This window comes from Ursus maritimus, unplaced genomic scaffold (genome assembly GCF_017311325.1).
Source record: "Ursus maritimus isolate PB19 unplaced genomic scaffold, ASM1731132v1 scaffold_23, whole genome shotgun sequence".
In the NCBI taxonomy this organism is placed as follows: domain Eukaryota; kingdom Metazoa; phylum Chordata; class Mammalia; order Carnivora; family Ursidae; genus Ursus; species Ursus maritimus.
This window is the reverse complement of record NW_024424786.1, coordinates 30548945-30576148: the sequence shown is the minus strand read 5'-3', so window position 1 is coordinate 30576148 and position 27204 is coordinate 30548945. Positions and strand designations below refer to the sequence as shown.

Here is a 27204-nt window from a genome sequence, read left to right as displayed (position 1 = left end):
GTGAAGTGTCCTTTCTGGATCCTGCCTCCCTGCCCAGTGTAGGCCCCTGGCCTCACTCTCTGGGCTCCCACCGATACGGGTAGGGCGATGACGCTGAAGCTGAGGCCATGCTCTCCGGGGCCTCCAGCGTGTCTCTTCTCTGAAAGCCGAAGGCCCCTGGCTTCTCGGCCCTGTGCTGCCGCGAGGTCCGGTGTAGCCTCGACCTCACCACCCTGTTGCACGCGGAGGAAAGAGCTGGTATTAGTTGGCCCTTTCGCTCCTCCAGTGAGCCATACTGCTGTGGGCAGGCGAGCAACCTAGCAGCCCTGTACCTCATCCCAGTAGGAGGCTTGACTGGGGTGTGTTTCTCAGGGGAGTTTAAGGACAAATGAAATCTGCAGCCTTAATGGAAGCCTTTTAAATACAAAAAGAAAGGATGTGTGTGTGTAGAATTCCCTAGCTTGGTTAACCTTTTCCCCCAGTAGGGGCTCCTGGAATATATTTGCCACCTTCGGGGTCCTCAGGGTACAGGGGCCAACCACTGGTCTGGGAGATGTATGATTAGAAAGAGGCAGAGGGGCCGCGGGACTCTAAGCCATTGATTTCCAAAGTGTGGGTCTGGGCCTTCCAGCTCTGGAATCATCTGGAGTGTTCATACTGCAGATTTCTGTGCCCACCCCTCCAAGCCAGAACTTGGTCAGTTGTGTAGTAAACTAGCTCCCCAGGTGATTCGGATGCCCCCCAGGATCTCCACCCTGCTGTCAGTCAGCCAGAGGCTGGAGATGGTGGTGGGCCTGGAGAGTTCACAGGACTTGCAGCTTCCAGGCCCGGCCTGGCTCTGCAGGGCTTTGGGAGCCCGTTCCTGAAACTATTCCAGGGGACGCTGGTCTGGGCAGAGAGGAGCCCAGGAAAATGGGTGTGCCCAGTGTGGTGACCCCCACCTTAGAAGGCAGCCTGTTCTGCTTGGGTCCCTGGGGGGCTTTTACTTTCTGGACAACCGCTGGCCAACTCAAGGAAGTTGACCACCGGTCCTTACCTTCCTCCAGTCTTGGCTGGAAGCTTGTCTTCCTCAGGCCCGTCATTCACAGCTGCATCCCCACTGCCCCAACCCGGAGCTTAGCAAACATTTAATGAAACTCTGGCTAGAAAAGACTGCAGTGCTAACCCTTTGGGGCCAGGGTCTTTAGAGTTAGGGGAACCTGGCCTTGAACCCTCTGAACTTGTTTTCTGAAGGCTCATTCCAGCTGAAAGCGCCTTTGAAAGCCTGCTGTCCTGTGCAGGAGGGGAGTCCCTCTTGGCGCATTTTCTGAGGTTGGTCTCCAGGCTTGAGTGGTCCCCTGGCCCCTACCTCCCAGTCCTGCCAGAAAAGTTGGGACTCAGCACCAAAAACACAAACTCTCCCCTTCCCTTTACGCCCTCCTCCGTCTAGTGGCTTTTGATTCACCACTTACCAGATACAAGGGACTTTATTCATTTAACATATTGAACTGTTAGACACAGAGGGGACTTGGAGCAGTTTTTGAAAGTGGACTTGTCTTCTTGCCTACCCTTCATCCTATCATGCTAGTGGCTCTTCCTCCAGCAGAAGGCCACTGGGTTTATGTCCACCCTATATTTGCACCACAGGCGTCGCCCTTGACCATGCAAGGCCCTGCACCGTTATTCATGGTCTCCTCTTCCTAGAATTACTGTGAGGAGATCACCCTTACGTGGTGGGGACTGTCAGCAAGTCACCTTCCTGATGGCCTCCGCTCAGTCTGCTGTCAGCTTGGGGCCTGACTAAAGTGCAGAGGCTGACAGGGCCAAGGAGAGTAGGCTGTTACTTTCCAGAGTCACTGCTTGACTTGGCTGATGATACCGGAACCCCTCTGGCTGGTCTTTGGGCTTGGCCTGTTATTCAGGCTTTTCACCAGCAGAGGGCAGCATGGCACAGGAGTGGGGGAGGAGGTTGGGTGGGAGTCCCAAGGGCTGGGTGGGAGCTGGATACAGGGGCGATGTGGACAGGACCCTTCAGATGCCTCAAGTCTCGGACTCGTCCGTCTCTTCAGTGGAGCCATCACTCTCTGCATCCACCTTGCGGGCGTGATGAAGGGGTCTCCAGGGAGAGCCAACCCGGGGAGGGGTCCGGGAAGGCAGGCAGCTGGCCTCTGGATTGGCAGGGGCCGAGTTGACCAGGCCTGGAACCTGGGCCAGCCTGAAGGAGGGAAGAAGCCCAGAGGGCAGCTAGATGCCTCCTGTCTAGAGACCAGGACCTCCATGTTCACTCTTGCATTTGGATGAAACCACGGGCTGTATTCCCAAAGGACTCGAAGAGAGGCTACCTCAGGCCTCTGCTGGAGCCCAAACCCTTCCCTGACTGACAATCGCGTGACCCACAACAGGGCACTGTCATGTCCAAGGGACGCATGGCCTTCCCCACAAGGGGGCAGCGTCACCCCCCAACACTTACAGCCGTTCCAGCTCCTCGTCCATGGCTGGGTCGTGCATCAGGTCCCCTTTGTCAGGCAAAGCTCCTATGAGATAATTGGGGGGCACAAACTTAATCTGAGCGTCTTTCAGGCAGGCTCGTCAGACAGCCGCATCCCCAGCAGATGCCACCATGCCCCTCACCTTCACGTCTACCTGCTCTGCTGACCCTGGGAGGGCTCACCTGAAAGATCAGAGAAAGGGCTCTTTCTAAAAAAAAAAGTTTTGAGTACAGTGGACACACAATGTTCTATTAGTTTCAGGGGTACAACATAGTGGTTCACCATCTTTATATGTTACACCGTGCTCACCATCTGTCACCGTAAGACACTATTACAATGTCATGGATGATAATCTCTACGCTGTGCCTTTTATTCCCATGACTTGTTCATGGGGAAGAGCTCTTAAGAGAAGTTTTAAGAGGACTGTTATGGGGGCAGGAAGTTGTGGCTACTGCTAGATAAATTCAGTGAACTCATGCCTACCCTCTTCAGCTTGGGGTAGGATCCACAGCTATGAGACATCCCCACACCTCAAGGTCACTGCACACACAGGGTGATCTCCTTCCAAGACTGGGTGGAGGGTTGTAGGCTGGTGTGGGCTTGGGGGGTTCAGTTCCTTCCTTGAGGCCCCAGATACTGGGAGCCAGACACATAGAGTATGTCCACTTATCCCCCAAATCAGAAATTATCCAGTTTTGTGCCCCCCCCAAATCAGAGGGAGCCAACTTTGGAGACAGTATGGTCAAAAATGCTGTCTCAGCTCCTCAGAGACTCTCTGAGGGGCGAGAAGAGCAGGCTGGGGCAGAATTAGACCCAACTCTTCTTCAGGGCAGGAGCCGCCAGGAGGGCAGCTGCCTCATCCCTGTGGCAGCAACTCTCTCTGAGCTGGTTTCCTCAGCTATAAACCAAAGGAAGTCATGCTGCGATACTGGGGAAAGGTGAGAGGAGACCCTCCTGGATTCTCCCTGGAGTTGTCAACAGTGGAGAGAAGGCGGAGCCGAAGTCTGCAGATAGGATTCTCACCAGCAGATTGTGACGGAAAAGGCTCGCTGGTGGTCAGAATGTGGATCTGGCAGCTAACAGTGCTGGTCTCTAGAAAGCCGCGATCTTAAACTTACCCATCTGGCTCTAGTTCAATTCCCTACTTTTCCAAAGTTTTTTCAGATGGTGCCTCCTGGCCCCTTTGGTCTTAGTGGTTTTCAAACTGCATTCCATGGAGCCCTCTCCTTTCGTGTGTGTGAGTGTCTGTGTGAGTGCCTTGAGGACTAAGGGAAAGGACAGCCCCTCTCCACAACTGGCTGCACCCCAAGTATCTCCAGGTCTCTATTCCATACCCTGGAGATGCGGGTGAGGGCAGAGGCTCCATCTCCCACTCCACCCAGCAGTCATGCTTGGTCAAAGCGGTGGACGCAGTGATCGCCCTTTTTAAAGGCCCTGGAAAAGTGAGGGCATGAGGTTGTCCAGGCTCTGACCCTATGCTAGTTAGCTTTTCCTTTTCCTTCCTGTGGGCTGACTGGTGGAAAGGAAGGGAGGGCGGTGAGTTACCGAGGTGTGAAAGGAAACCTAAGCCAGTCTCCACCCACTGCCCCCTTAACTCCTGACTTCTGGCTCCTATTTGCCTTTCTACTCTGGTCCAACCAGTGACCTTGGCGACACTTATTGAGGGGTCCCTAGACATGTGCATACCCCAACCATCAGTTCAGAATAAGGAGGTTGCTAGGCAGCATCGTGCCTCAGTGGGCCTCAGTCAGTCCTGCTGGGGCTGGCGCTCTTGGGTGCATTCCCAGCGCGCTTTGTATCGTGAAAGATCTATGGCAACTTGGCCTACTATGGTTGGCATTTAAAGAATGTTAAATTTCCTTCCCTTGACCTCCTTCTCTCAACTGGGGGAAGGCTATGTGTTCTTTGGGACTCGGGAACCTGGGGCCTCAAGCACACCTGGATACCTCTGGAAGAGGGAGACGAATAACAAGCCCTCCAGCTCTGCTGGATGGTGGCCTAGTGGCTCTTCCCTTGGGAGAGCAGCAGGTGTGAGAGGGAGAAGAGCGGGGTGGGTGGAGAAGGCCAACCAGAGGAAGAAACGACAGACAGGAAAAACTGGGCCAGTGCAGGCCTCTCCCCTCATTTTTCACTCCTTTTCAGATTAATCAGTTTTCTTTTTTTTTTTCCAGCTGGGAATAAAGGCTGCCTTGGACACACCTTTGCCCTGCTTACAAATGGGATTCAGGTCTCTTTGATACATAATCTCCAAAGCCACTGAGTAAATAGCCCTGTGTCTGCCGAGCCTGCAGGCCACTCCCCGAAGCAGGGCTGGGGATTCTGTGGGGAGGCAGTGGGCACACCCCTGTCACCAAGAGGCTGCTTCATGTTGGGGCAGGGCCTTGGGTGGGGAAGGTTGTCCCTTCCCCCCAGAGTGTGAGAGGCCTAAGCCAGCACGGTCTTTGTTGTGCACGTTCTGGCTCCCTAGACCTCCGAGTCTGACCGTGAGAAGTCACAGTGGGGATGGTGATGCCCCCTCCTCCATGGGACCCTGTCTGCCAACAGCAGCTGCCTCCTACGTGGCTTTGTGCTGGAGGAGAGGGGAGGCTAGCCGTGGCCAGCTCTGGCTTACCTAGGGCTTGGTTGATTCCATGATGCTTTGAAAGAGCCACAAGGAATCCATAGAAGGTCAGTCTCTGAACGTTGCTTAGTACCTCCTTGACAAGTGCTGGGGGGGGACAGCTGGAAGGGAGAGTACAGAAGCCAGCTTCAAAGACCAGCAAGTCTGAGTGCCATCTTTTCATCCAGTCCTTCAGCCTTAGGAGGGTGCCCAAAGCCAGGACTGAGGAACCCTGTCTGCCCCAGGGGGCCCTAGACCCTGGGAGAGCATGGCAGAGCTCCAGAAGTAAGGCATTGACGGGGGACAGAAAGGTCTGGTATGTTCGCTAACCGGTGCTTTCAATTGGGTAGTGGGAGGAAGGGAATGGCGAAAAGGCAATGGGCGGCAGCCTGGCGTTGGAGGAAATGCAAACGGGCTGCTCTGTCTCTAAGGAGACCTTGTGCTGCACTGGACAGCTTCGCCCTCCCTTTCTGTCGAGTGAATTCTTTGTACAGTGAATGTTTTCCCCTTCTCTCTAAAAAGCCAAGGCCAATCTATCTCCTGGCAAGGAGAAGGGGGCCAAGCTGGTCATCTACAGCTGGTCTTACCACATGGAAGCATCCTCCCTAAGGAAGCCCCCGGGAAGCCTTCCCATCAGCCACAGCCTGGTCTGGGCAGATGGCACCGTGCTTATTCAGCCGTCGAGGGCCCCGGGAGCTGTGGACCAATCAGAACATCTGTTCCAGAGCCAGCAGCCCAGTCCCCGGGGCTGAGGTGGGGCCTCCATTTCTCACCTGTACTTGTGCCGGTCACACAAGTTCTCCAGGCACTGGGAGAACAGCGAGGCCTCCACTCCCTCCAGCATGCTAGCCTCGCCCAAGGGAGGCCGCTGGCGGTGCTGCCCGCTGGATGACGTTGGCACAATCACGGTATTGGGGTTCTTGCCTGCCAACAGGTCCTGATAGATGGCGGCCACACTCTCCAGGAACTCTGCATAGTGTGATGGGGAAGGGGCACGGGTCAGGCAAGAAGGACACATGGGGTCCCTTGGCCGCATCCTCCCTTCTCTGTTAGCTCAGCACCCCACCAGCCTCAGTGCTCAGTGCATGGCGGCCTGGGAGCAGAAGCCCTCGACCTCATGGGACCAGTGCCCTCGGGAGCGGTGACACCACCGTGTGTGTTTCCACTCCAGCACCTCCTAGCCCAGGCAGATGCCCTATTCCCTACTTTCCGAGCACCCTGTACTCCTTTGTGTTTTGGGTATTTGCTGTGCCTTTTTGCTGGAGTGGAAGATTCTGAACAAAGGCAGGGGTCGTGCCTCGCCCCTCTTCCTGCCCCGTTATCTAGCACAGTGCTGGGCACACGTTAAGTGTTAGAAATATTTTTTAGAGCGTGAACGTGTGCACACTTGCACTGGTGAGCCCCATCTCACTTGTGAGGCCACCTGCCTCCCTGCCTCAAGAAAGCGTGGTGGAAGGCCAGCATGGAAGAGAAAGCCTCAAGTTGCTAACTTATTACATGTTTGAAAGGCAGGAGGGGAAGTTTCTCCCAGACGTAGCTGCTCCCTCTCCAGGGCCCAGGAGCTTCAGAGAAATGGGAAATAGATGCCTGCAGCCGCTAAGAGCAGGTGGCAAGACCCCAGGCTCCACCCCTGCCGGACCAGGCCCTTGTGCTGCCATCAAGAAAACAGAATGTGGTGCCTGACAAAGGCCAAGGCTGGCTGGGGTCACCAGTTGGCAGGGAGGCCACGTCCAGGCTCCAAGGACAGCCTTCTGTTTACTGGAAGAGCCCATTTTAAACAAGTCTGTTTATGGACATAGTCAGCAATTTCTGACCCTAGCATGCCGTCTGTTGCTGTGTGCACGGTGTGAGCTGCTGTGCATTTGTATTTATGCGTCTATTTCTGTTACACCTGATTCCAGAAGGAATTTCAGGACATAGCCAGTGTGTATGGGGAGCAGCACAGGCGGGTGAGATAGGGCTGGTGTCTGCTTAGGAAAAGCTGTGTGGGTGGGAAAATGTGTGCCCACACACATGAGCCGGGGCCGAGGGAGACCCCTCTGATGGCAGTAAGAGCGCTGCGCGGCCAGGAGCCCCGGCTTTGGAGCGAGCCCTCTGTTCAGGTCTGGGCTCCACCATTAATCAGCTCTGCGACTTGGGCTCCTTGTGTCTCAGCGGGTCTCTGAGAGGACCTATCGCCTAGGGCTGTCGGAAGCACTAAAGTCAGTGCTATGCCTGGCACACACAGTGAGTACTGGACACACCGTGGGCGTGTCGTGTGTGTTACAGCAGCGTGCATGGCTCTAGTGACTGTCCCTATCACTTAGATGGATTTGCCGCGCGCTGGCTGGAAGCGCCATGGCTTTCGTTGTCTCGAGAAGGCTGAGGGAGTCAGCTGTCAGACCGAATCTTGTGACCAGCAGTGGGAACGAGACATCCTGTCTGTGACCCGTGGTGAAGCACGCCACCGAAGGCAGTGGGGGTGGGGGGAATGTGCGTGCCAGGCAGCAGATGGAAAGGACGCCGGGGTAGGACAGGCAGACATGCCCCTGACAGGAGCCCACATGGGACCCTGGAAGGCTCTCACCTGAGTAGTAAAACTGGATCTGGAAGGCAAAAAGGAAGTCTGAAAAAGACATCAAGCAGTCCATGGCGTCATCCATGAGCACAATCCTGAGGGAGAAAGAGGGAGAAAACGTGAGAGAACGTGTGGGGGGGGGGAGGGTGGGGTGGGGCTAGGGAGCATGTCAGTGAGCTGTTTGTGGGGCTCCAGTCTTTTGGGGACAGCAAGACATTTGGGAGAGGGAATCCCAAAGGCCAGCTCCTCCAGTCACCTCACTTCTCCATCAGTGGGACTCTGCCACCAAGCTGCACGACCAAGGACAGGCTCCCAGTTCAGTCTCGGTGGCACCAGCTAGTGGATGGAGCGTGGGGGTGGGCAGCAAGGACAGGGTGCAACTGTAATGCGGCCAAGATTTCTTTTCATATACTCAGCAGCAAATCCTTTCATCCTGCAGCGAGGACCATTTAGTTCAGAATAAATACAGCCGAGCAGAAAAGGCAAAAAGAACAGCCAGGAAGCTTAAAGAGGTCTTGGCAAGTGGCACTGAGATTTAATAAGCTACCAAGGGCCCAGACGACTACAGGCACCTCCGTCCTGGGACACGGACGGCAGACAAGGGAAGAGGGTACCGAGCTACTGGGGACTCTGCCCTTGACAGGGTCTGAGACACACCCCATCTTGTGTCGCCATGGCGGCTGTGCCCCTCCTTGCTGTCTGCTCCCACAAGCGGACCACCCCCTGCGAGGCCCTCCCACCTCAGGAAGAAAGCCATCTGATGACTGAATGATCAGACCAAGGCCATGTTCACACTCTGCTCAGGGCCTCGTGCAGGAGGGCACAGGAAGGGAAGGAAATTAGCACTTGCTGGGCTCTATCCAGGTCCCAGGCAGGGCGCCAAAATTAGCTACTGAAGGGGAGCGGGGCCCCCAATCTGTTTCTGACTGGCCCTCCTGGCTTTGTCTTTCCTGTTTGGCAAAATTGTTTTATTCTGCTCTCTCGTGTATTTTTTGAAATCTCTCTTTACCTCCTTGTGTCAGAGGGTCCCCGAACAGGCACCTGGATCGGCTCCAGAGAGAGCCGACCCTGCACACCTCTGGGGGGCGGCGTTCGAGAGAGGAGAGCGGCAGGCGCCCCTGCAGTTGTGCGAGGCAGCCAGCGCTGCTTTCAGAGCTCCCCGAAGAGAGAGAGCGCTCCTCCATCCAGTCTCTAGTCGTAGTAATGGCAACGACAGGAACGGCTGACGTGCACTGAGTACCTACTTCCTGGCAGGCACGGTGCGAGGCATTTAATATAGCGGATTTGATCCCACAACATTCCTGTGAGGTAGGTCTTGCAATTATGTACATTTTGCATGTGAAGGGACTAAGTCTCAGAGAAGTCGGATTGCCAAGACCGCCTAGCTGGGGAGTTTGCTCTTCTCCACAGGCCATGGTACTTCCATTAGGCCACACGGCCTCTTTTAATTATTATCATTATTTTTAAAGATTTTATTTATTTATTTGACAGAGATAGAGACAGCCAGCGAGAGAGGGAACACAAGCAGAGGGAGTGGAAGGGGAAGAAGCAGGCTCATGGCAGAGGAGCCCAATGTGGGGCTCGATCCCACAATGCTGGGATCATGCCCTGAGCTGAAGGCAGACGCTTAACCGCTGTGCCACCCAGGCGCCCCTCTTTTAATTATTTTTTAAAAAGATTTTTATTTATTTGAGAGAGAGAATGTGCACAAGAGGGGGAAAGGCAGAGGGAGAGTGAGAAGTAGACTCCCCACTGAGCAGGGAGCCTGATGTGGGGCTCGATCCTGAGCTGAAGGCAGACGCTTAAGCGACTGAGCCACCCAGGTGCCCCTCACACTGCCTCTCTTAAAATAAAGATACAGAATATAAACACTAACATTTTATTTTGTAATCTATGTGGCTAATTTATTTTCTTTCTTTTCACCTATATTTTAAGGCCTTAACATTTCTCATGTATCTCTTGGGGAAGAAAAACATCTGCCCCAGATTTGAACATTAAAATTTCCGCTGGAAAAAATTCAAGGCCAGAAGCAATGCTACTGATGGCCACATGGGGGCATCCTGGTCTCTCCATCAGTGGCTCCCGGGACCAACATAGACCAGGTAGTTGCCCCCATTTCTCCTAACCCAAGAGAACCCAGGCAGGCAAAAAGGAAGAGAGAGGGCACAAAGCCCAGATTGTGATATCTGGATGGGGAGGGAGAGGCGACAGAGGGCAGAGAGAAGGCAGGTGGGGCAGACTGCGGTTAGCAAAGACACCCAAACTACAGAGGAAGAGAGAGCTCTCCCAGAGCACTCGGGGGTCGAGCCACCTCAAAGCTTTCCCAGGCGCAAGTAGAGAAGAAAAAGGTCTCTGCGGAGGGAAGCCAGTGACCTTTCCTTCCTGCCCTACTCCCAGGACAGCTAAGAACCCGAATGGCCTGAAGTTAATTACTAGGGAAGAGCACTGGGCTGAGAACGTCCCCAAGCAGGAAACCACGAAGGGGAGCCAGAGCCTTTGAAGATGTTACTTGGCTTCTCTTCTTTATCATCAACCTGGACCCAGTGCTCCTGTTTACAGCAATGACCTCCATGTACCGTTTCTTTCTTTATTTCTTCATTTATATTGCAATACAATTCAAATGCCATAAAATTCCCCCTTAAAAGCGTACAATTTTTTTTTTAGTATATTCACGAAGTTGTGCAACCATCACCATTGTCTAATTCCAGAAGTTGTAATTCTTGCTAATCAGCATGCTCCCGAGACGGGCGCTGCCACACCAGGGCTTTGAAGCCAATTGCCATAAGCATCTTCCTCTCGCAGCCGCAGAGAGGACTAGACGCTGCAAACAGGGCCCGCCCTTCCAGTCAGACCTGGCCTGCAGCCTCTGTCGGGGCCATTCTTTACTGTGGACATTAGCAGCCTCTTTTAAGATGCGCAGCTGGGGAAGGGGGCAGCCGTTGGAGGGCAGGAGACCCACCGCACAAGTGTGGCAGGCTCCGCGGGCAGGGCGGCTCGTTGGCTGAAAGGTGGGAGAGATCAGCAGGGTGGTTGGGGGAGGCAGACCGTGACATGAGGGGCATGTGCCTGGAAGCCAGCAGCATGCGTGCAAAGGACAGAGGGTTTTTTTTGTTTTTTTTTTTTAAAGATTTCACTCATTTATTTGACAGAGAGAGACAGCCAGCGAGACAGGGAACACAAGCAGGGGGAGTGGGAGAGGAAGAAGCAGGCTCCCAGCAGAGCAGGGAGCCCAACGCAGGGCTCAATCCCATCACGCCCTGAGCCGAAGGCAGACGCTTAACACTGAGCCACCCAGGCGTCCCACGGAGGGGTTTTCTTGGCTGCCAACTGGATCTTAGCTCTCAGGAACAGCCCGAGACCTATTCTGCTCAGCCCGAGACCTGAAGTCCTGCAGGCCTCCTGGAAATGCCCTCCCTTGCCCGCCCCACAGCAATCAATCACCAGGTCCCAGCCATCCCACCCTAGCATGGTTCTCGAACCTGCCCACTGCTCTCCACACAGCCACCTCCGCTGCCCACCTCTGCGTCTTTCTTGTGCGCCCCTGGATGACCTCCTGCCCGGCTTCCCGCAACGACTCTAGCCTCCTTATAGTGGACTCTCCACGCTGAGGTCACAAAAACTTTTTTCAATGTGATTTTGACCACTTTACAACTCTGTTTAAAGCCCTTCACGGGCTTCCCGTTGACCTCAGAACAGAATTCCCATTCTTACTCTGGCTTATGAGCCCACATGCTCCGGCTCCCTGCCTCCCTTCATCCCTCTAGACACAGTGGAGGCCACAGGCAGCCTCCCTCACTGTGTTCCAGTCACACTGACCCTTAACAATCTTTCCAATGCTCCCTCCTTCCTCGTGCCTTTCAGACCAGCTGGTCCCCCCACCTGAAACGCTCCCCACCCTTCCTGCCACCCTCCTCCCCTGACTCCTACTCCTTCTTCGCATCGTAGCCTACAGAGCACGTCCTTGGGAAGCTTTCTCCACTCCACACTAGAAGTAGGCCTCCCTGCTACCAGCTTCCGCAGTTCCCTGTGACCTCCTCATCCTGTTCACGTCTGTCTTTGCCCCAGGAGTATAAGATCCATCAGGTGCCACCTCTGTCTCTCAGCTTGTGGCTTGACTTCAGGGTCTGGCATGTGCAGGGCACATAGTAGGTGCTCACTAAGTATTTGTTGAATGAAGGAAAGCATGAATAAATGCATGAGAGGGGCCACGTACTGTGGCCCCTTTCTTCTCCCCTGGCTGGCTGACATCTGGGTACTCCGTTCAGGTCTGGACAGTGCATTTAAGAGAAACAAACTAGAGTCATGGAATAGGGGTAGTGAGTCACAAACCATGACATCAGACGAATGACTGCATTTAGATCCTTCAGCTTAGAAGAAAACACTAAGGAGGAGGAAGTGTGGGCTGAGACCTGACTCTTCTTTTTTGCGGGGGGAGAGGGGTGGGCAGAGGGAGAGAGAATCACAAGCAGGTCTCCATGACCCTGAGATCATGACCCGAGCCGAAATCAAGAGTCAGATGCCCAGGCGCCCCATGACCTGACTCCTGAAGACCTGCCTCTGAGGACGATGTAAGAGCGATCTAGAGTCTGGCTCCAGAAGTCCTTCAGCCTGCTCAGCTCTGTGGCTAGGCTGCTCTGTGAGGGCGTGAGATGCCTCCAGCTAGAGTGATTTAAGCAGAAGCCTCGTGCTTCCCAAAAGCATGGAGGGGCTTCTTCCAGCTCCGACAGAGTGTGCTGTCCCAAGGGTGGGACAGACGGACAGCTTCTCTGTTAGTGCCGGCTCTGCCATTTGCTGTTCGAAGGGCCTGTGGCTGCAGAAATGTCTGAAAGACCTACAGAGAGAAGCTTTTAGAAACGTTACATGTCCCACTGTCCATCTCCAAACGAATGCCTGGACCCATGAAAGTTCTGGGTATCTGGCAGTGGAATCTTGGCAGAAGTGTGGGGAAAGGCACGGGTCTGTCTTTGCCTTTGGTGACAGGGACAACCCTGGGCTGTAGGCCCTGCATCCCACAGGCAGCTCCTTCATCCTGGACTCACACTTGTCACCACTCCTAGAGGGTGCAGCAAGGAATCTCTTGGAAATGAGGTCATCCACATGTGTGTTTTCTAGTCGATGGCAGTTGGCTCCGCACCCCTTGCTGCCAGAGGCCCCCTGCTAACGAGCCAGCTGCTTCTGACACCTGGAGGAGCCCGGCGGCCACTGCTGTGAGGTGCAGCCAACAGGGAGCCGTGGCCAACAAGAGTCCGTATGTATCCATTGGATCATGGAAGGATCCTTGCAGGCGATGCTGCAGGCGTGGATAGAGGGGCTGTAGGAGAGACGTCAAGGCACTCAGTTCAGGTTGGCTCTGAGCAGAACCGTGTGGGGGTTGGAGTCCGGGGCAGGCAACCTTCTGGAATGAAGAAAGGACACTCGGCAGGGTCGGAGCTAACCTTGAGGGGGCCGGCCCTTCTCTCCCTCCTTTGCCCAATTCCAGCAGCTGGGACGGGCTGGCTGGCCGGGGGTTAAGTGGGCGCCGAGGAAGCAACAGCTTTCAGTCTGAACCTACAGGCTTGCCAACTTTCTATTCACGCCACGGGTCAGTGTCCCCGGACTCACGGCTGCCGGGCGCTCTGCGTTGCCAGCAGCCCGGGGATCGGATGCCAGTCCACTGCTCCCTGGCCATGTCGTCGTGTCTCTCTGCACTTCAGTGTCCTCGTCTGAAGAGAGGAGATGATCACAGTTCCAATTTCATAGGATTCTGGTGAAAAGTCCACATGACGATGCACTGTGTTTAGAGTATAATGAACACTTAAAACAAGCGTGAGTTGCTATCAATAAGTGTATTCTAGTTGGCTGAAGGTGCTGGAATAGCTCAAAATAGCAAGTAAAAATAGAGCTCAGAGGAAGTGAGTGCTACCAGCACCCAGCCACGCGGAGGCTCTCGGGCGGAAGCCAACTATCTAGTTTCGAGCCCACTTTGGGGGGAAGCCAGCCCTCAGCCGGGGCCGGAAAGAAGAGCCACCTTCCTTGACAGCACCTCTTTTGGGAGGTCGGACGACTGGGGTCTTTCATGGGTGAAGCGAGTCCCCAGGTGTGCTGGGACTCAGCGTGCAGCTCGGCGGGCTGTGCTTTTGTACCCCCGAGTGAGGGTAAAACCACGCGGTGGCACCTTCAGTGAGGGGGCGGGGGGAGAAGCTGCTGCGGAAGTTGCCTGGGACGCTTCCTTAGGGTTGCCCCTCTTCTGGACTGTGGGGGTGCACCCTCATGCTGCGCAAGCTGCCGCAAGTCCAGACCCGCAGAGCAGCTTGGGACGTCCGGGTCATTGCTCTCGCCTGGCTCCAGCCTGCCCCTCTAGGGTACCCCAGACCCGAGCTGCCCTGCAGAGCCTAAGCAGCTTGATCCAGAGAGTGCTGACAAGCAAACAACAATGGCTAATACTCATTAGGGGCTCACTGTGTCAGTAAGGAACATGCATCCGTCATTTCCTTTCCTTCTCATATTAATCCTATGAGGTGAGCTCAAGGAATATCTTCATGGAGAACACACAGGTTCAGAAAGATTCAGAAACTTGGCCGAGGTCACAGGTAGAAATGCAAGAACGGTCATTCAGACACAGGTCTCCCTGACTCTAATCACAGCCACACCCGGAAAGAACAGAGGCTCTGTGGTCTCTAGCGGCAGTAATACCGGGGGCGCTGTCCCTTCTCCCACTCTTGGAGATTGTTCGCAGTGTTGAGTACCCGCCCCCGAAGCGCTCAGAAGCTGAGGCCTCATGCTGCTTCTCCCTGCACAGAGCCCAAGGCCCTAGCACAGCCATTTAAACCCCATTGTCCCGCCCCTCCCGAGAAGCCTGACAGCGGGGCACCAACTGTTTCTTGCTCTTAGGATAAACACCAAATCCCGTGCATGGCCTCGTGAGACCCTCATTTCCTCTTTTGGTCCCCAAAGTTCTCAAACTCCAGAACCACTGGCTTCTCGAAGCTCCTCTAGGTCATCGCTGGTGAGAGCCTGGCGTCTTTCCCGGGATGTTTATTTCCCTTCGGCTCCTCTTCCTGCCCATCGCTCTCTACCTCCATCCTAACCATCCTTTTTGTTGTAAATGAAATATTTAAAACTTCAGAAAATGAGTCAGAACAATATAAGAAACTCCTGTGGACCCCTAGCCAACTTCATCAAACCTTACCATTTTGCCATCCTTGCTTCAATTGGGAAAAGCTTTGTAAAAGATTACACACACTGTTCAGGCCACCTCTGCACCGCTCCCTCATCCCTTCTTCCTCCAGGAGCACCATGGAAACCTGGGGGGTTGAGCATCCCTCTGCATGTTTTTATACCATCATAAGTCACACAAATGCCTCTATTCTTAAAACATTGTCTGCTCTGTTTTGCTTGTTTTCAAACTCTATCATTTTGGAACTTGGTATTCTGAGACATATCAGTGTTGACGCACGTATTTCTACCTGCACCCATTTCCATGTTGTACAGCATCGAGCAGTATGAAGATACCGCACTTTGTTCTTTCTTCTGCCGAGGGGCTGCAGAGCACTCCGACGGTAGCTCTCGCCAACAAGGCTGTGTATTTCCTTATAACCAGGGATAGCTGTGAACTAGGCAGGGAGCCTGACACCGGGCTCGATCCCAGGACCCTGGGACCATGACCTGAGCCGAAGGCAGACGCTTCACTGACTGAGCCACCCAGGCAGCCCTACTTGTGAACTTTTTTAGATTTGCCTAAATGGCTTCAAGGTGATGGTACCAATTTATACTCCTGCCAGCACTTCATGAGAGTTCTGCAGCCTCACCAATGCCCTTGTTATCAGACTTTAAATTTTTTTGCCATTTGATGTGAAGAAGGATCTTGATTTAATTGGCATTTCCCTGATTTCCTAGTGAGTTTGGGCATGAAAACACGCCCATATGCTTATTAGCTATTAGGGGTTTCCATGTATTGCCTGCTCAGATCCTTGGACTATTTTTCTACTAAGGTTCTTCATCTTTTCCTTATTGATTTGTAGGAGTTCTTCATAACATTTTTTTTAGACTAACAAATCTGCAGACCAATCTGTTGTTAGTTATATGCATAAAAATCTTCTAGTCTCTGGCTTCTCTTTCAACTTTGAGTATGCTATCTTTGGTTGAACAGAAAATTTTAATTAAAAAAAAAGATTTATTTATTTCAGAGAGAGAGAGAGAAAGAGAGCGAGCAGGGGGAGGGCAGAGGGAGAGAATATCCAACCAGACTCCCCGCTGAGCAGAGAGCCCCAACCTCAGGACCTGAGATCATGACCTGAACCAAAAGCAAGAGTCTGATGCTTACCTGACTGAGCCACCCAGCTGCCCCTTGGCTTTTTGTATCTTAAGGAATTCATTTGCTACCTGCTAGCCATAAATATATTTTCCTCTCTTCTAAGAGTATTACAGTTTTGCCTTTCACACGTAGGTCTGTCATCTATGTGAAACTGACTTCCGAATAGGATATGCAGTAGGACTCTAACTTCATTTTTTCCTGTGTGAGTAACCAATTGCCCCATCAATGCGTATTGAATCATCCTTTTCCCTACTGCTCTGCAATATTACCTTTTTAAATATCACATTTTTATAAATCTGGGGGTCTGCTCTGGCCTGTCTGCTATGATGCGTTCGTCTGTCCTTACTCTAGGACCATACTATCTTAGTTAGGATGGCCTTGTTCGTAACCAAGTCTTGACAGCTGTTAGGGTGTGTTCATCTCTAACTAATCCTTTAGGCCCCAAACTCAACATCTCTTCCTCATAGAAAAGCCTTTCATGGTTCCCCGGGTTAGGGCTGGTCTCCTGTTTGTTCCTATAGCACTTGGCACTTCCTTCATTTAACGTCTGGGCTCTATCAGTCTGTAGGTTCCTTGAGGGGCAGAACGACATCTAATTTGCTTACCATTAGCCTCTCCACAAGCATAACGACAGGCACATAAGAGGCACTTATAGGGGCGCCTGGGTGGCACAGCGGTTAAGCGTCTGCCTTTGGCTCAGGGCGTGATCCCGGCGTTATGGGATCGAGCCCCACATCAGGCTCCTCCGCTATGAGCCTGCTTCTTCCTCTCCCACTCCCCCTGTTTGTGTTCCCTCTCTCGCTGGCTGTCTCTATCTCTGTCGAATAAATAAATAAAATTAAAAAAAAATAAGAGGCACTTATAAATATTGGGTGAATGAAATAATGGAGAAGGAAAGGATGGTCTGTTTTGGCAAAAGACCTTTTGGGGTGAGCTGGGGAAGAGATCTAGGAAGAAAGATATTGCCAGGGAGAGGCATAAAGAAAGACACTAAGAAAGCATAAAGCTGACTCCTCAGTGCAAGGCGTGAAGTCTGGCAGATACTAGATGCTCAGGAAACATTTGAAAAATGAATGCGGGAATCCATTCACTCGTTATAATTTTTTGAGGGCCGTGTGACAGGCATTTTACATGCATTATTTCATTAAATCCTAAAAACAACTTTATGGGACAGGTGTTATCATTATTTCCATTTTACAGATGAAGAAACTGAGGCTTAGGGAAATTGCTCAGTGTCGCAGGCCAGTAAGTGAAGGAATTGGGATTGGAGTCCAGGGCTGTCTGGCTCCAGCGCTTGAGTCCTTCACCATTAGGTATCTGGCCTGTGTGACACAGGGGCCAGGTGAAAAGTGACCCTCTTAAATGGGGGTGAGTTGTTATGTCTAAAACCAGATTCCTTAGGAACTTGGGTGTTTTCGAAGCACTGTCTGTATTTAGCACATAACCATGATAAAAGAGGTTTTCCCCGATTAAACATGTATTATTCACTAGGGAATCGGGCCTTCAGTGAGGGGGAAGTGAGTTAAATCGTGTTTTAGATGACAAGAGAGAGAAGAAAATGTAATTCCTTTGGATACAATCAATTCTAAAATGCCAGGATGAGACTGAGTCAGTACTTCTCCCAGCGTCGTCCCAGACCGTCAGCATCACCCAGGAAGCTTTGGGAACGATGAATTGTGGATCCCCACCTCGGATCCACCAAACTCTGGGGATGGAGTGCGCCATCTGGGGTTTAGTAAGCCTTGCAGGTGACCCCGTGTCACGTGTGCCTTGAATGGGCTACAGGTATGATAGTCCTCTGGGCCCAGGAGGGAGGAGGCCAGAGCCTGCAGGCTCATCACGGGCAGCTCCATCTTTACTGAATTTTGTTATGTGTATATTATTTTCTGAGTGTTCTGAAGTGCAAAAAGGCCAGAAATAACTGCCTTAGGGAGCTGAGGAACTTCTCATTTATTTTTTAAAAATCTGATAATAATGCCAACATTACTTTAATAGCAAGAAACTATTATATATTGAACATCTACAATGTGCTAAACTATATATATATATATATATAAAACAAAATTATATATATTATATATCATATTATATATAATATATGCATATTATGTTATACATATTATATATACATTTATATGTATAATTTTGTTGTTGTTGAAACTTACACCACCCTATGAGTTAGTTACTATTATTCCCTATTTTACAGATAAGGAAACAAGGCTCAGAGAAGTTATGAGACAGCCTCAAGGTCACCCAGTTAGTAGCACACCGGTGGCATGGACCCCCAAGTCTCTCCAAGGCCGTGATGCTTGTGCTCTTACAGGTCAGGGTTAGTACTACCACTTCTAACCCTGAAAGTTTACTCTGTGCTAGGCATTACTTTAAGCACATTACATACTTCTTTAATTACTACAACTATTATTATTTCCATTTGACAAATGAGGAGACTGAGGCTCAAAAACTTACATAACTTTCTTAAGGGCAAAAGCTGGTAAACTGTGAAACCGGGATTTGAACTCAAGAAGTCTGGCTCCAATTGCATGCTCCTCACCTTCAGGACAGCCTCCCAGTGCAGGGAGGACGGAGACGGAGATTGAAGGATGAAACTACTCACTGACCCCATGGCTGTGGGAATACGTGAGGAGGAGGGCATCTGTGGCTAGGCCTGTCGTGCAGCCCGTTTGCTGTCTTTCCTCTCCTGTGCTTCCCGCGCACACCTGCTGCCCCAGGGCCGGGCCACGGAGCTTGCAGACCCTCCGTCAGGCACATGTGGAGACGCCATGCCCCCGAACAGGCTCTGGTGTGCAGCTGCCTGTGGGTGACATTCTTCTCTGCACACGTCATCACAGACATGAGCCTCCTTCTGCGGCCTGTCCCCAGACCTCAGGGCCCTGAATAGTCAGCCCAGCCACGAGACGGGAGAGTGCAATGCCTCTTCTAGCAATAGTAATGGCTTTGGAGGCCTGACCACCCCCCATTGTGATTTTGATCAGAAGCCTGATCTTGTGTGTGAGTAAGCTGCGATCTTGACCTTCAGGACAAAATAGGAAAGGCTTAAACAATTAGAGAACACTTTCAGGGACATATACAATTTTTTTCTATACACACACCAGCTGGAGTGGAGTGGGTAAAGAACGGCTTTGGGGAAGCAGGTTGACACAGAACCCAGAAACACAGGGAGCCAACAAACTTCCCCCAGTTCTGAATTCACGTCCAATTTCCTAGCCAGTATCCCAAGGATTGCCCTAGGCCCTTCTGTTGTTTATACTTGCATTCCCAGAATCCCCTCACACAGCTACTGACAAAGATTGGCTACAGGGCTTCTTCCTACTCAAATGGAGAGGTCTGAATTTTCTATCACCCAGTAGGCATCTTGGTGAGAAGGGGATAAGCCTCATTTCTGGCCACAGCTAGGGGAATATCACTCCAGAAGTTGGTTGGTATCAATAATTGTAAGAATCCGTGAACTGGAGAAGACTATGTTACTTCTATTCTAATCTCGAGGGCTTATACATACCAGATTGTTTGGAAGGGGATGGGAGATGGGCGCGACAAGTTCCAAACTGTGGCTGTGGGGGGTTGAATATCGTCCAAAAGGTCGCCCTCATTAACTTGCCACCCACCTTTCAGAAAAGGAGGACAGAAACCAAGGGGAGATGTCACAGAGTGGTGGCAGGCAGTGACTGGAGCCCAAGTGATCCTCTTCCAAGCCCAATGTTCAGCTCCTTGAGGGGCAGGAACTGTATCTGCTCATCACTGCACCCCCAGTGTAGCATCGGAGCTCCTGGCGCGAAATCGGCACTCAGGAAACGATGTAATGAACTACTGACACCTAATATGACATGGCTGAACCCTGAAAACAGGATGCTAAGTGAGACAGACTAGTCACAAAGGACCACATAGTGTATGACTGGATTTATTTTAAAGCTCTAGAATAGGCAAATTTATAGAGACAGAAAGCGGATGAGTGTTTTCCCAGGGCTGGGGACGAGGGAGGGGTTGGGGAATAATGGCTAAGGAGTGCAGGATCTCTTCTGGGGGTAATTAAAATGTTCTAAAATGGACTGTGGTGATGGATATGAATATCTTCAGTGAATATACTAAAAGCCATTGAATTTTATACTCTAAATGGGTGAACGATGTGGTATCTGAATTGTGTCCCAAAAAGCTGTGAAAAATTTGTGATGAATATATAAGTGAATGAACAAATGAACATAGGGCACAGTTGCTGATTTTGTTCCTAGAGTTACGGACTACTAGCACCATGTAAAGTCTCTGACAAGGGGTATCATTTGTATGTTCGTTCAATCGGAGACACTCACAGGGTGTGTAGCGTGCATCTAGGTACTGTGCTGAGCGACACGGGTCCAGCGGCGAACAAGACTGATACGGATCCTGCCTGAGCTCATGGAGCGCACACGCTCACACTCACTGTTTCTTTTCTCCTTTTCTCTAGGAGTTCTTTAGTTAGAGATCACAGTTGATTTTTATCATTCAGCTATGTAGAAATCATAGTACGATCTTTAAGAGTACCAAGTTTCCCCCCAAAATTTTGGGTCTGAATCTTCCTTGAAATGATCTGACCCCAGGGGGAGCTATCATTGGAAATCTCAAGGTAGCTCTACTTGACTGCTTTTACTTATTTATTTATTTTTTAAAGATTTTATTTATTTATTTGACAGAGAGAGAGAGAGAACGCAAGCACACAAGCAGAGGGAGCAGCAGGCAGAGGCAGAGGGAGAAGCAGGCTCCCCACTGAGCAGGCAGCCCGATGTGGGGCTCCATCCCAGGACTCTGGGATCATGACCTGAGCCGAAGGCAGATGCTTCACCGACTGAGCCACCCAGGTGCCCTTACTTGGCTGCTTTTAAATTACAAGAGATAATCTCCCAGATTTTATTTTCAACTGGGAGGGGGGGAATCTAAATCTCCTTTGGATAGCAGGCAAGTTAAAATGATAAGACTTACACGCAGCTTTTACCAGTGGCCAACTGCCCCTGGAAGAGGTAAGTATCCACTGAAGAATGAAGGGAAAAAGATTTTGGGGTGCGTGATCACTAAACAAGTTGTGCACATGACCCGCAAAGTCAGTGCATGAGCGGCGAACTGCAGAACAGCCCAGCCCAGTGGGAGGCTGGTGTCCGCTGCCGGCAGCAGAGCGCTTCCCACCTTTTTAGCTGGCGGAGGAGCTGGCTGGCTCGTTTCAGAAGGACTGAGGTGGTTCTAGGGGCAGTGCCGCTGATGCAGCTGTGGTTTCAGTGAGTCGAACCACGACGCAGAAATGACTTCACAACATGAGCAGGTAGGAGTGTGAGGAGGTTAAGAGCAAAGTCTCTGGGTTCAGGCAGCCTTGGGTTCAAGTCATGCCTCTGTTCCTTACAAGCTATCAGTAAATTCAGGCCACATACTTGACCTCTTTGAGCTTCTGCTTCCTGTTTTGTTTTTTTTAATTGAGTTATATCAGTTTCCTCTTTAGTAAAATAGGAAGATAACAGTTTTTATAGGATTAAGTGAGATAATTAAAGTAAATGAATTTAAATGAAACAACGAAGGTAAAATCATATATTATGATTTAGGTAAGATGGGCATTTAAAAAAGTATTATTAAGACTACTTTTTTAGGGGCGCCTGGGTGGCACAGCGGTTGGGCGTCTGCCTTCGGCTCAGGGCGTGATCCCGGTGTTCTGGGATCGAGCCCCACATCAGGCTCCTCCGCTATGAGCCTGCTTCTTCCTCTCCCACTCCCCCTGCTTGTGTTCCCTCTCTCGCTGGCTGTCTCTATCTCTGTCGAATAAATAAATAAAATCTTTAAATAAATAAAAAAAGACTTTACTTTTTTAGAGCAGTTTTAGATTCACAGCAAAATGGAGGGGGAGGTGCAAAGATTTCCCATCTGCTCCCTGCCCCCATCATGCCAGCCTCCTCCATTGTCAACATCCCGCAAGGCACCAGAGTGGACGTTTGTTACAGCCGATGGACCTACACTGTCGCATCATTGTCAGCCGCAGTCTGTACTTTACCCTTCACTCCTGCTGCTCTGTATTCTATAGCTTTGGACAAATGTATAAGGACACGTATCCGTCACAAATAGTACAATACAGAGCATTTTCCTAAAAACTCTCTTTTCTGGCAATTTCAGACAACGCAATTTTTGAAATCCTTCCATTTGCCACCTTAGCTCAAATTCCGTGTTAAGGAAAAGTTAACGAAGGCCTAGTCCAACGACCTCATTTGGTTAAAAATGTGAATGACTGTGAAACCAAACCCAGAAATTAGGGGCTTCTAAACTATTTCTGCCAAGTCTTCCTGGTTCGGAACTAATCTTGAAAACCTTCTTTTAGCAGAAATCATACGATTTATCCTTCCCTCAGATGGACCTTATCGCCTTCTTGTCTTCCCAGTCTCCAGCCTCAATCTGCTCCTTCACTGGTCGCTGCCAACTCTTGTCCCTTCTCTTCTCAGAATGTCCTCTAGAGGCTTCTGTGTGTGTGAGTGTGTGTGTGTGTGTGTGTGTGTGTGTGTGTTTGCCTCTTCATCTCACCACCCCTCAACTCTATCTGCAGACCCGAAGGCTCCCCACAGAAACCACAAAGGATCATTTGGCTTCCCTTTGGAAATGGCAGAAAGTGAGTATTGTGATTTGGGGCGAATCCTAAATAGACCCCCCTCCAAATGCCAGTTTCTCCCTAATGGTTTTTTATTCTTCCTAATGGTTTGTTTGTTTGTATACATTTCAGGTTTCTCTAAGGAGCCCTGGCGCACTGAGGGCTGAGCTGGCTTCTAGAGCCCAGGGGACATACCTGGCTGCTTTCTGAGTGAGCTCCAGCGGGAAATCCGGGCACAGCAATTGCAGCAAACAGTGATACTCTCTCATGGTCAGCAAATCTGAAGATGAAATGGAGAGGAACACATTAGATCTCCGTGTGGGGAAAGCACTGTTCTCTCTTTGGCCAATTCCTGGGTTTCAGACCTCGTTTCGATAGAGCCGCTCTTACAAAGGTAAGTCAGTGCTATGGGTGAGCTAGCCGCTAACCTCTGGGGGTGAGATTCTAAGATCACTGTTCCTACAAAGTTTTCCTGGGTGGAAGGTACCCAGCTACAACATTTTGGCTAAAGGGGCTTCACTGGTTTGAAAAGTGGTTGGGCGAGAAGGGAACAAGAGGGGTACCCTGATCAGCCTTCTTGGTTTGGTTTTCTTTGTGTATGAAAATCCGCAAGAACGAGTCGTTTCAAAGCGGGTTAAATCTGCTGAAATTCTCTGGCATGGTACCATTCACCACAACATGCCCAAAGACCATCCGCAGAATATCTGGAAGCACTCCTAAGGCAAACTCAGTCTTGCAATATATGGAGAAGAATACATCATAGCAACCCGCAGACCTTATTACTCTGTCATCCGGGATTGCACACGAATCTAGTCATTCTGTTACAGGAAGCCAAGACAAATGTTCAAGATACACAGTCAAGGCAACCAAATGATTCCTGACATACAGAAGCAGCGCTCTGGGAGAGATGAGCCAGGATGAGGCTCTGTTCGCCCATCAGAAAACTCAGAGAGACAAATCTCGGGATCCCGAGGGAGAGGAGATACACTGATGTGTAAAGGTTGTTTTGCTACTGCATGGACAAAAGCCAAAAGGCTTTAGATCGGCCAGGCGGCAGCAATCCACAAGTATTCTGTATACCAAAGCATTTCACATATGGAAGGAAAAGCTAATGGTAAAGCAAGCGCAGGCAACCTGGAAGCCATCCTAACTGGGAGAATGAGTGAGAGAAGGGAATCCAGAGGGCATGGCCACATTTGGGGAATGAAGATGATGATCACAGGCACTTGGTTTCTTTGGACCTAAGTTAGCCCAAGCCACAGGAATCCAGATCTCCTGCCCTGCTAGTTTGGTTGATGCTTTTCCAAGATAAAAACCCCAAATCTCCAGGGAGAGGCCTGGGCTCCTACTACTTTTTCATCAAAGCTCAATTCAAGGTGGGGGTAGAGAGTTAGACTAACCACACGGCCAAAGTCAGGGACACCAAAGCAACAGACTCAGCGTCGATGTGGGTCAAAGGATCAAGATGGCTTTTGCGGCCTTCGTCTTGGCCACAATGGGGTGTGCACTTTCCTCTCCTCACTTGCCTGACCTCGGGCACAGCCTAGTCGGAGGTTTTGTTCTTCAAAGGACGGAGGAAGAGCCACTCATGGTCTCAGAGATTTGAGGTAAGGGGCAGGAAAGGTGAAGGGAGGGGAGAAAAGCTATTGAGTCTAATGGGTTCCCACATTATTCTCACTCCAGAACTCCCTGTATAAAGAGGAGGGATTTCTGGCAGGAAGTAAATTCAGACATACCTTGGAGATACTGTGGGTTTGGTTCAGATCCCCACAATAAAGCAAATATCTCAATTAAAGTGAATCAAATGAATTTTTTGGTTTTCCAGTACATGTAAAAGTTATGGTTACACTAAACCATAGTCTACTAAGTGTGCAATAGCATTATGTGTTAAAAAAAAAAAAAGGACACACCTTAACTTAAACATACTTTATTGCTAAAAAATGCTAACCATCATCTGAGCTTCCAGCAAGTTGTAATCACTGATCACAGATCACCATAACGATAAGGAGAAGGTTTGAAATATTTTGAGAATTACCAAAACATGGCACAGAGACATGAAGTGAGCAAATGCTGTTGGAAAAATGGTGCTGATCAACTTGCTCAATGCCAGGTTGCCACAAACCTTCAATGTGTAAAAAATGCAATGTCGGAGAAGCACAAATGTGCTGCAAAGGAAGGTTCTATCTTTGAATTGTCAGTGCTTTCCTAGGTTAAGGTATGGCGGACGTATCTGATACCATTCTTGGGGGTCCAAATGTTTCACAGAAATCCATATTTGTCCCCCCAAATTACCTACAAGATATCCTTGGGAAGATAAACTGGTAAAGGAAAATGAGAAGCCCAGAGAACTATTTAACTCTCATATTTAACCAAGAAAGACAAGGTTGGGCATCAATCTCAGCCTCCTGGTTTCCAGACCCTCAGCTCTCTCTAGTTTCTTGATGATATTATAACTCATGTACTTCAAATACTTGCTTCCAAGGACAGAAGAATGATTTATAAAGATTATTCTGTATTTCTCTAATGAACAACAGCTCTTGGAAAAACTAAATACATCAGAATAACAGAATGCACCCTGTTCACCACTTCTAGAACTTGAATTTCCTAAATGTAAAATGAGGAAGATAGATAAATAGATGAATGAAAATCCAGGCAAATAGAGAACTTTTGCCAACTTCATCACGGAAGACAGTTCTTTTCTTTTCTTTTTTTAAGATTTTATTTATTTATTTGAGAGAGAGAGCACGAGTGGGAGGCAGAGGCAGAGGGAGAGGGAGAAGCAGACTCCATGCTGAGCAGAGAGCCCTGCTTGGGCCTTGATCCCAGGATCCTGAGATCATGACTGGTGCCGAAGGCAGACACTTAACCGACTGAGTCACCCAGGTGCCCCAAAGACAGCAGTTCTACTTCTATTCATGTAATGGCTGGATAATATCAAGGCCACATCATTTTGAGGGAGAGGCATCTGCTACTTGGAGACACTCCTCAGTTGTGTAGTGGGTATTTGGGAGAATGGTGAGTGATAAAACTTGTTCCCAAATCAGAATATCGATGAGCAAATAGGAGCTGTCCCCATCCTGCCCCTCAGGCTAGGGTTCAAATCTCAGCTCTGCAATTCCATGGTTATGCAACCTTGGGCAAATTGCTCAATCTCTGTAAATCTTGGTTTCTCATCTGTAAAATGGGAATGATGATGCTTACCTTTCAGGGTTGAAGTCAAGATTAAAAGAGATGATGTCTAAAGTAGTTAGCAGAATGTCTAGAACATAGTAACACCAAACAATGGGGGATATTTTAGTTCTGTTATTAAATCCTGGGGGCAAAGATGGGAGAGAAGAAAAGGAAGGTGTTCTCTGCTGAGTTTAAATGCTTAAACACCAGGAGTGGTCTGCCTTGAGAATTCTCTGTCAGGTTGCCTAAGCCAAATCTGCTTGGTTTTTTAAAATTTTTTTTATTTTTTTTAAAGATTTTAAAAAATTTATTCATTTGGGAGAGAGAGAGCGCACCAGCAGGGGGAAGGTCAGAGGGAGAGAGAGAAGCAGACTGCCCACAGAGCAGGGCTTGGTCTCAGGACGCCGGGACCACGACCCAAGCCAAAAGCAGATGCCCAACCAACTGAACTACCCAGGCACCCTTGAACCAAATCTGTTTTTATATACTCTTTTGCAGTATTCATTTGTTTACTATTACCATGGGCCTCCTCAGCTCCGGGCACTGTGTCACAGCAACGAACAAGCCAGCAGTCTCCCCAGCTCCTGAGGCTTACACTCAGACCCTAGTTAACCCTAAATGCCTACTTTGGGCCCTCTAAGAGCTCTCCAAGATCTCAAAGGCCCTTCAGGCAACCCTTTGTGCCTCAGGAACAACGGTAATGAGACTGAATAGTTGCGGAGCCTTGAATGAGCTCACTTAACCTTCACAACAACCTTATGAAGGAGACTCCATTATTCCCAGTCCCGCTTCACAGATAAGGACATGGAGGCTTAGAGAGATGAAATACAGTTGGCCCTTGAACAATGTGGGGTTAGGGACACCGACTCCCTGTGCAGGCAAAAATCCCTGTATAACTTTTGACTCCCCCCAAAACTTAACTACTGATAGCCTGCTGTCGACTAGAAGCCTTACTGCTAACAACCAACTTACATTTTTGTATGTATTCATATACTGTATTCTTACAACAAAGTGAGCTAAAGAAAATGATATTAAGACAATCATAAGGAGAAAATACATTTACAGTACTGTATTGAAAAAAAAATCCACACACAAAGGAACCTGTGCAGTTCAAACCCATGTTGTTCAAGGGTCACTGTCATCTATCTGGTGAGTGAGAAAAGAAGGGTCCAGAGTCTGGGGACAGGAAGGGAACATGGTTTCCCAGAGCAAAAGCCTAGGCTGGGAGGGAAAGATCAGGGTGTGAGAGCTGAGTGGGCTTAATACTGACAGGCAACATTTTCTGAGCACTTACTACAGGCCAGGCACTGTTCTTGCGAGGGTTTTCCTATGTCGTCTCATTTAATCTTCACTATGCTTAGCCCATTTCACAGACACAAAAACCTCAGGTCGTGGATGCTTAAGAGGTAGAAGTGGAATTCAAACTCAGGGGGTCTGGCTCCAGCGTTTACCCAACCTACATTCTCAGCACCTTGATCTTATCAGCCGTAATGTGTGAAGGCTTAAGAGCTTGTTTTTCCCTCCAAACAAACT

At 50.1% G+C, this 27204-nt stretch overlaps 1 protein-coding gene across 1 annotated transcript in view; it reads right to left on the bottom strand.

The window, feature by feature from the left end:
• Positions 1-1429: 1429 nt before the first annotated feature.
• CUNH11orf49 (chromosome unknown C11orf49 homolog) overlaps positions 1430-27204 on the bottom strand; it is a 180743-nt gene continuing 154968 nt past the window's right edge. Inside the window, exons 4-9 of the mRNA XM_008701011.2 lie at positions 22696-22780; positions 7613-7698; positions 5820-6015; positions 5059-5168; positions 2429-2492; positions 1430-2173 (exon numbers count right to left, since the gene is read on the bottom strand). Of these exons, the coding sequence (XP_008699233.1) occupies positions 1999-2173; positions 2429-2492; positions 5059-5168; positions 5820-6015; positions 7613-7698; positions 22696-22780 (716 nt within the window). The 3' untranslated portion in view covers positions 1430-1998. The remainder of the gene's footprint in view (positions 2174-2428; positions 2493-5058; positions 5169-5819; positions 6016-7612; positions 7699-22695; positions 22781-27204) is intronic.